This window comes from Zerene cesonia, chromosome 4 (genome assembly GCF_012273895.1).
Source record: "Zerene cesonia ecotype Mississippi chromosome 4, Zerene_cesonia_1.1, whole genome shotgun sequence".
NCBI lineage: Eukaryota > Metazoa > Arthropoda > Insecta > Lepidoptera > Pieridae > Zerene > Zerene cesonia.
The window spans coordinates 505230-513727 of NC_052105.1; the positions used below are offsets into that span (position 1 = coordinate 505230).

The 8498-nt window shown below is 49.8% G+C and overlaps 1 protein-coding gene across 1 annotated transcript in view; it reads right to left on the reverse strand.

Annotated features, from left to right (window-relative positions):
* LOC119839753 (fibrillin-2-like) overlaps positions 1 to 8498 on the reverse strand; it is a 54848-nt gene that overhangs the window by 4027 nt on the left and 42323 nt on the right. Inside the window, exons 33-49 of the mRNA XM_038366193.1 lie at positions 8224 to 8497; positions 7748 to 7865; positions 7254 to 7369; positions 5710 to 5879; positions 5188 to 5389; positions 4652 to 4771; positions 4302 to 4459; positions 4087 to 4187; positions 3474 to 3713; positions 2911 to 3130; positions 2484 to 2657; positions 2129 to 2237; positions 1662 to 1904; positions 1180 to 1472; positions 793 to 999; positions 562 to 716; positions 113 to 346 (exon numbers count right to left, since the gene is read on the reverse strand). Coding sequence (XP_038222121.1) covers positions 113 to 346; positions 562 to 716; positions 793 to 999; positions 1180 to 1472; positions 1662 to 1904; positions 2129 to 2237; positions 2484 to 2657; positions 2911 to 3130; positions 3474 to 3713; positions 4087 to 4187; positions 4302 to 4459; positions 4652 to 4771; positions 5188 to 5389; positions 5710 to 5879; positions 7254 to 7369; positions 7748 to 7865; positions 8224 to 8497 — 3134 coding nt within the window. The remainder of the gene's footprint in view (positions 1 to 112; positions 347 to 561; positions 717 to 792; positions 1000 to 1179; positions 1473 to 1661; positions 1905 to 2128; positions 2238 to 2483; positions 2658 to 2910; positions 3131 to 3473; positions 3714 to 4086; positions 4188 to 4301; positions 4460 to 4651; positions 4772 to 5187; positions 5390 to 5709; positions 5880 to 7253; positions 7370 to 7747; positions 7866 to 8223; position 8498) is intronic.

The window sequence follows — 8498 nt, forward strand, 5'->3', positions numbered from 1 at the left end:
TATTTTATTTCTACACAGCGAGATATAATTTTTTCATTACTTTTACAGATTATTGATACAATTTTTCTAATAATTTTTTAATATTGAGCGGAGGGAGCGGGAGAGAGCTGACCTTGCAGCTGAAGCAGCCCTCGGTGGAGAGCAGGTCGGAGTCGGGCAGCTTGTACTGGTCGCGCACCGGGAAGACGGGCGCCGCGCCGATGTCGCCGGGCGGCAGGCCGTCCAGCGCCGACAGGCAGTGCCCGGCGCCCACCAGCTCGTAGCCCGCCGGGCAGCCGCACTGGTAGCCGTCGCCCAGCGCGCGGCACCCGAACAGGCAGCTCGCCGTCGCGCACCCGCCCGCCATCTGCCGCGCCGCCGGAATGTATTTTGTTAAGTAATATCTATGCTCTTTACACGTATTATTAGGCTATCAAGATATAAAAAAAAATCACATCTACAGTCCTCGATTCTTACCTTCCAAATCGTAACCATATATATAATCATAACAGACACCTCTACGAAAACTATGTGTCACGATGTCCATAACAGTGGAGACGGTAGCATGTGGAGTGCGCGTACCTGCAGGCAGACAGCGTGCGCGGCGTCCCAGCCGTAGCCGTTGGGGCAGCCGCAGCGGAACGCGCCGCCCAGCGGGAAGCAGGGCGCGCCGCCGCACGGCGCCCCCGCGCACGCGTCCGCCGCCGCGCACAGCCCGTTAGCGGACCGGATCTCGCCTGAAACCGTAGCGTGCGCTAGTTAGAATTGAAAGCGAGAGATAGAGTCCCAGCGGCAGTCGGATGGAGCCCTCACCCGGCGGACATTCGCAGCGGTAGCCGCCGGCGTAGTTGCGGCAGGGCGACTGGCAGCGGCCGTCCTCGCACTCGTCGCGGTCGCGGCAGCGCGAGCCGCTCAGGTCGAGGCGGAAGCCGCGCGGGCACACGCAGCGGAACGAGCCCAGCAGGTTCACGCACTTGCCCGGCGCGGGGCACACGCCCTCCTCGTGGCACTCGTTTATATCTGCGGATGTATTATAGCATAATAATTCCTAAATAAAAAGTGCGTGCGTTAAAAAAGTAAGGACATAATTATATATTGAGTTCTTTTGTCACTAGAATCATAGAGCTTACGTTTATTTTTGAGGACTCTGTACTAAAATAACTGTTTGCGAAAATAACAAACAATAATAAAAACACCGACCGACGCAGGCGTCGCCGCGCTTCTCGTAGCCCTCCTGGCAGGAGCACTCGAACGAGCCGTCGGTGTTGGCGCACGTCTGCTGGCAGGTGTGCGCGCCGGTGGCGCACTCGTCCACGTCGCGGCAGTTTGCGCCGTCCTCGTCCAGCTCGTAGCCGGCGCGGCACAGGCACTCGTACGAGCCGTCCGTGTTGCGGCACAGCTGCTCGCACGGCGCACGCCGCGCGCTGCACTCGTCCACGTCCGCGCACACGTCGCCCGCCGCCTTGTAGCCGAGCCCGCACACGCAGCGGAAACTGGGGGTGTTGACAAGGGAGGGGATCAAACTTACGTTTTATGATGGATTTTATATCGAATGCTGTGTTTTTAAATAGATGAAAAACTATCTTTTAATGCCTTAGGTTATTACATATTATGTAGTAACAAGAACAAATTTCGAATTTCTTTTTATGCATGAAGTGTTGAGAGGGGAACACACGACCCACCTGCCGATGGTGTTGACGCAGCGGCCGGGCGCGCACAGGGCGGGCATGAGCGCGCACTCGTCCACGTCGAGCGCGTCGGGCGCGCCGGGCGCGTCGGGCGCGGTCAGCTCGTCGCCGCGCTGGCCGGGCCGCGGCCGCAGGTTGGCGCGCGAGCACAGCTCCAGGCGCGCCGCCGACCCGGGCGCCGGGCACAGCTCGCACTCCGGGCCCCACGCCATGCCCAGCGTGCAGCAGCACTGCGCTCTGCGGGCGCCGCACACCGCACACCGTTAGCGATCATTCTATTTCACTTGAGTACGTCGCGTTGTTGATACGGGAACTTGATTTTTCTCTTTAATAACGCATCGAGAGATACGGGGCGTTGAAAAATTTCCGTTCGCAGAGCAACAACATTAAAGTGAAATGTTTGCCATGAATATGAGATTTCATAAAGTATTTTAATTTTGAAGGTAATAAATGCAACATACTTGGTAACTTGTGTGGCTGGCACGGGAGTGGATGCGATGGCTCTGGGCCAGGGCTCAGGCACACAGCGACCGGACACCAGCGAGCGGTGGCACATGCCCGTCCTGCGGTCTGTAACATGGAGCGTATTCAAATTTATATCATCAAGCCATAGTGAAGTTTGAGTAACGCAAGCATGCTGAACAGACATGACTCGTCATCAGCAGGACTATAAGATATTAAACATTAAGTTTGTCACGTTAAACTTGTTAAAGAGTATCACTGTTTATCTTTAAGTGAATGATGGCAAAAATGGCAAGTGTGTCTGTGTAGGTGCGTGAGAGTGCGGTGGAGCGGTGGAGCGGTGGAGCGGCTCACCGATACAGGCGCGCAGGTCCTCGCTGGGCTCGTAGCCCGCGTCGCAGTCGCACGTGTAGCCGCCGTCGGTGTTGATGCAGACGCCGGGCGCGCACAGCTCGCCGCTCTCCGCGCACTCGTCCACGTCCTCGCACGCGTCCTCCGCGTCGTGCGGCGCCGACGTGCGTCTGTAGCCTGCCCGCGTGAGAACTTGCTTAGTGACATTTTCACACATAAAATCCTTGTTTATATTAAAATAGAATGGAACATCAAAAAATGTTGATGAAAATATATTTGGAGAGGTAAATTAGAAAACAAGTTATTAATGACCATTAGGTTATGGATCTTCTCCGTATGAAAATCAAATATTATGTATATATAATGTAGATATGGACCGAATAGAGATAGAGGTATCGATTGCGAGTGAGCACTGGAACTGGGAACCTACCTTCGGGACACTTGCAGATGTAGGAGCCGACGACGTTCTCGCAGGCGTGCGGGCACACGTCCTCGTCGGCGGCGCACTCGTCCACGTCGCGGCAGTGCACGCCGTCCGCCGCCAGCGCGAACCCGAACGGGCACGTGCAGCGGAACGAGCCCGCCGTGTTGTGGCAGCGGAACGAGCACGCCGCGCGCCCCTCCGCGCACTCGTCCACGTCCACGCACGTCTGCGCCATTACGTGCGTTACACTTCGCGAGCTCAAACTTATTAAAAAAAACCTAACAACACGCTTTTATGACAGACTCAACTACGCACTAAGTATAAACGAGGAAAATATTTAATACTGGCGATCGAAACCAGAAGATAAACTAATAAAATTATTGTGTTGTCACTGATCTTTGATAAGTACAGTTTAAATTGATTTTGTTCCGTTTAAAGGGTCAAAATCGAGTCTAAAGAAGTCGGTGACATACAAACATACAGGTTTGACTAATAAAAGCGGTATAATAAAAAAGGGACCTAAAATATGAGAGTGTAAGGTACACATAGCGTGTAAGACAGGAGCCGACCTGCTGCGGGCCCTGCGTGAAGCCGAGGTTGCAGCGGCACTCGTAGCCGCCGGGCGTGTTGGTGCAGGTGCCGTTGCCGCACACGCGCGGGTCGGCGGCGCACTCGTCCGCGTCCACGCAGCGCAGGCCGCTGGCGTCCAGCGCGTAGCCCGCGCCGCACTCGCAGCGGAACGAGCCGTCCGTGTTCACGCAGCGCCCGCCGCGGCACACGTCCGGCCGCACCGCGCACTCGTCCAGGTCCTGCGCAAGCCCGGCTTTACGTGTGGCTGTGCTGCGTGTGCGCGTATGTGTGCATACACGCGCCAAGCGAAACGTATGTCAGCATACGCGTACGTCATAAATTCATTATTTTATATTCACACAATTATAAAAAAAAAAACAATTATTCATTTGGAAAAATGACATTGCTATAAACATCCATAGTAAAAGAGACGTCAGAACTTGCTTTTCGGTTATTGTCAAAATTTGACCAAGACACATTTTTATTTCACCATATTTCTAATTTTATCATATTATTTTTCGTTTTGATCTAATTTCTCTTAAAACATACGTTAAAATATGAAACGGAATGGAACAATAAAGGAATGAAATGTTGCCAATTTCGTAATTTTACCTGTGTGAGATTAGGTCTCCCCATTCCACCTTGGCAAATACGCAAGAACTCCGGTGAGTCGGGCGTCGGGCAACGTTCACAATATCTACCCCACGCGGCACCTGAAATCATTAGTAATCATTTAATGCCATGAAAAGGTTGCAAACAGTGGTCGGTAGTCAGTCAAGAGGGGCTGGTGCCAGCCATGGAAATTGTAACGTCTTTCGGGATGTTACCCTCGGAGCAGCAGCACTCGGGGCGCGCGAGCTGCAGCGGGCGCGCGCGGTGGCAGCGCCCGCCCGACCACTCGTCGTAGCACAGCTCCTTGCGCTCGTCCACGCACAGCGCCGCCGCCTGGTCGAAGCGCCACCCGGCCGGGCAGTCGCACCGGTACCTGCGGAGCCGCAACATTGTCAGTGACAATCATCGAGACAATCATCAGTCTACTTCGTTCCCTATATATCAGATCTTAATTATCTGCAATGACCTTACGCCTCTCGAAACGGTCATGGGCGGTGATAGCGCTCCCCATCAACTCTATTGCCGATGACACAAAGAAAAAAGAAACTTTATAGCAACGACTCACCCGCCATTGAAGTTGTGGCACTCCCCGCCGGCGCACACGTACTGCAGCTCGCGGCACTCGTCGCGGTCCACGCAGCGCCGCCCCGCCAGCCGCCAGCCCGCGCCGCACGAGCACTCGTACCTGCGCGCCGCAGTTCGGGGATACATCACTTGTGGGAATTATTGACGCGGGGTGAGGAGGGAGAGAATTTAATTATGTGAAAATCGCAAACTACTCAACCGAATGATAAAAATGTAACAGAATTAAATAATACTGGTTTTTGTCCGCGGTTTTGCACGCGTTGATTTGGAGTAGTTTAATAGATATAAGTAGTAGACATAGACATAGACATACATTTATTCACAATCAAACACACACACAACAATTAACAAAAAAAAAAAGACAGTAGTAGTACATATAAGACTTCCTCTTCAATCATTCTATCTATGGGAAAAGACCCCTTTTATGCAAAATCCGTCGCGAAAGCGACTCGTTTTATATAATGTATTAAAAAGAGGACGGTCGCATATCGGAGGCATGCGGTCGGTGGGACGCACCCGCCGTTGGTGTTGGTGCAGGAGGGCGCGCCGTCGCGGCCGCAGGGCGCGGGCAGCTCGGAGCACTCGTCCACGTCGCGGCAGTTGCGGCCGTCCGCCGTCAGCGTGTAGCCGCTGGCGCACTCGCAGCGGAACCCGCCCACCGTGTTGCGGCAGCGCCCGTTGCGGCACACCATGCCGCCCTCGCGGCACTCGTTTATGTCTGTCACAGTATCGCCCTACTTAAATACTGCTTTTCACAATTCAGTTATTGGAGCTACCCGACATTGACGGTTAGAACACATCACTAACTATCGAAATGTCTAAGCGTTAAAAGTTCAACGACAAGTTCATCTGCCAACTCAGACTCAGCTTTGGTGAATCATAATCTAAACCCTCATAATAGGTTGATAACGACAATGATGATGTTCTTAATCAATACATATACTCTTAAATATACATTACGTTTATATGGGCCATAGTTTTTTTAAACCTTTTAACTAAATTAATAAAGAAAAAACCATTAGGTAGGGCGGCACTGACCGATGCAGTCGTTGTTGGCGCCCGGCTTGAAGCCGTCGTCGCAGTGGCACACGTAGGAGCCGGGCCGGTTCTCGCACGTGCCGTTGCGGCACAGCGGCCGCGGCCGGCTGCACTCGTCCACGTCGCGGCACGCGCCCTCGCGCAGCGTGTAGCCCGCCTTGCACTCGCACCTGCGCACCGCCAACCGTCACCCCCACGCCCACACACACACCTCCAGACCAGACTCGCTTGTCTCAAGTGACGCCTCCGCGTTACCACATCGCTATATTCTGACGACATTTTAAATTGGAAGTACCGAACACATTATCTATATAGAGATAGCAATGATAAGTCTGAAAACCATTTAATATAGTCGAAAAAAAATAATAAATGTTAAATTGAGTTGAAGCCTCCTTGGTACAGTGGTAAACGCGTGAGCGTAGAACCGAGGGGTCCTGGGTTCGATTCCCGGTAAAAAAAAAAAAATGTTTCGGTCTGGCAGGACAGAAAGAAAATCGAACAGTGAAACAGATGTATATCATCTGCCCCATACCCCAGTAGGGGACACGAGACTTCACTTAATGATAAGTCTGAAATTCATTTAATATAGTCGAAAAAAAATTCTAAATGTTAAATTGAGTAATCATGAGTGAGAAATTATTATCCGATATAAGACTGAAACGAAATCTGAGATTCAAAATTTCTCTTTTAAATGTTTTCCAAACATACCAAAATACAAAAGTAAATTCACTTAATTATAAATGTGTATAAATAATAAAGAAATACGGGGTAACCTTTCGGAAGTGAACAATATAACAATAATCACAATTCTAAGAGCCATTGAGCTAACGTAAGCAAAACAAACCGCATACTAAGCGATTCCATGGAAAAATATACACCTGTACAAATACCACTCACATCCTATCCAAGGGTCAATAGGGTTCATCGAAATAGGTCACTTCTGTAAGTGGTAAGTGACTGTTACCGCTTAGATTAAAATATTTACATTTATAGTTGTTTTTAGATACAAGATGAGAAATTCTATCTATATTTACACAATATCTTTTGGTAAATAAATTATTGTTTATTACTATTGTTTAATTAAAATCAGATAATAAAAAAAGAATTACGAAACATAGACTAAGAAAATTTTCCAGAAGCTTTTAAAATGTGTAATTCTATTAAAATATATCTATATTTGCAGCGTACGAGCATCACCAAGTACAAAAATGAGGAAAATACTTACTCACACCTCAAGTGGCAATTTTGAACACTTTCGGAAAATTTATTTTTTAATTTTATAGCCGTAGCAACGCCTTACCATATATTTAAAGTTGTATTTCTAGTTTTATTTTTCGATAAATAATAGCAAGTGCATATTATATCAGTGCCGTAATTTCCTAGGCTCTGAAAGATTTTCTATAATTTGCTAGGTGCTCGCTTGCTTGCTATGCTCAGGGATATCCAAATGTTTATGGGCGGTGGTAGGGCTTACCATCAGGCGACCCACCAGCTCCATTGCCGACGATGCAGAAAAAAAAGAAAACATAAGCAGCGCAACAGACCGGTAGGAGCCCACGGTGTTGCGGCAGTCGCCGTGCTCGCACAGGCGCGCGTCGTCGCACTCGTCCACGTCCTCGCACTCGTCCAGCGAGCTCGTCAGCCGGTAGCCCGCGGGGCACTGCGGGGAGGGGGGGGGACATTGTAAATAGGAACAAAGTTTCATTTATCTGTTCCAAAATGAACAAGCGACATCTTTTTAGCACACATCACATCCCATTACTTGGGGAATAGTTTTAGACTGGTACAAGACAGATAAAGAAATAAATGTATTTCTTATCAAATTACAAGATTTTTTTAATTTAGACATTTACAGTAATTGTGATAAGTGGCACCCGTTCTAGGCTGAGTTCAAAGAACTCAACATAACATGAGATCAATATAAGAAATACGATTTATATATAGTATAATAAATAATTTTATTTCACAGTGAAAAGATGTTTTTCCAAGATAGGGATATTTTAAAATTGTAATTTCGACTGCATAGTGACACACAAACCTTGCACTCATAAGCACCGGGCAGGTTGACGCACTGCGCGAGCCCGCGGCACGGCGAGTGGTGCAGCGAGCACTCGTCCACGTCGCGGCACTGGTGGGACGTGTTGTCGTGCTCGTAGCTGGGGCATTGTTACGAATTCATGTGAACATTTCGTTTAAAAGAATATCTTTATATAATTATTTTTAATATTATAGATGCGAAAATGTGTTTGTCTTTCATTGCTGTCCTTCTTCCACGTCGCAACGGAGTAGTTTAATAATATGATTTTTATGTCTGAAGATACATAGAAAGGTGGAGACTAATATCATCATTATAAACCTTCAAATCACTCTCAAATTTACAAGTGTGACTTATTAGTATCCACGAAGTATTTGTGTTTATATTTAACAGCAAGTGAAGGTACAAGGCATAGGAACAAGTAAGTAAAAAGAGCGCACAGACCCAGCACACGAGTATAAGTATAGAATGTATCAGACCCGTGGTCGCAGCCGCACTGGAAGCCGGTGGGCGTGTCGTGGCAGGCGCCCGGCTTGCACAGCTGCGGCATGAGGTCGCACTCGTCGATGGGGCGCGTCTCGTTGGTCCACGGGTTGATGTACTCGCCGGGGCGCTCGCCGCACAGCGCCGTGTGCTCGCGCGAGCCCCGCGCGGGGCACGCCTCGCACGGCGCGCCCCACGCGCGCCCCACGCTGCAGCAGCACAGGTACTTGGTCTGCGGCACGCCCACGGGCCCGCCGCACGCCGCGCCCGC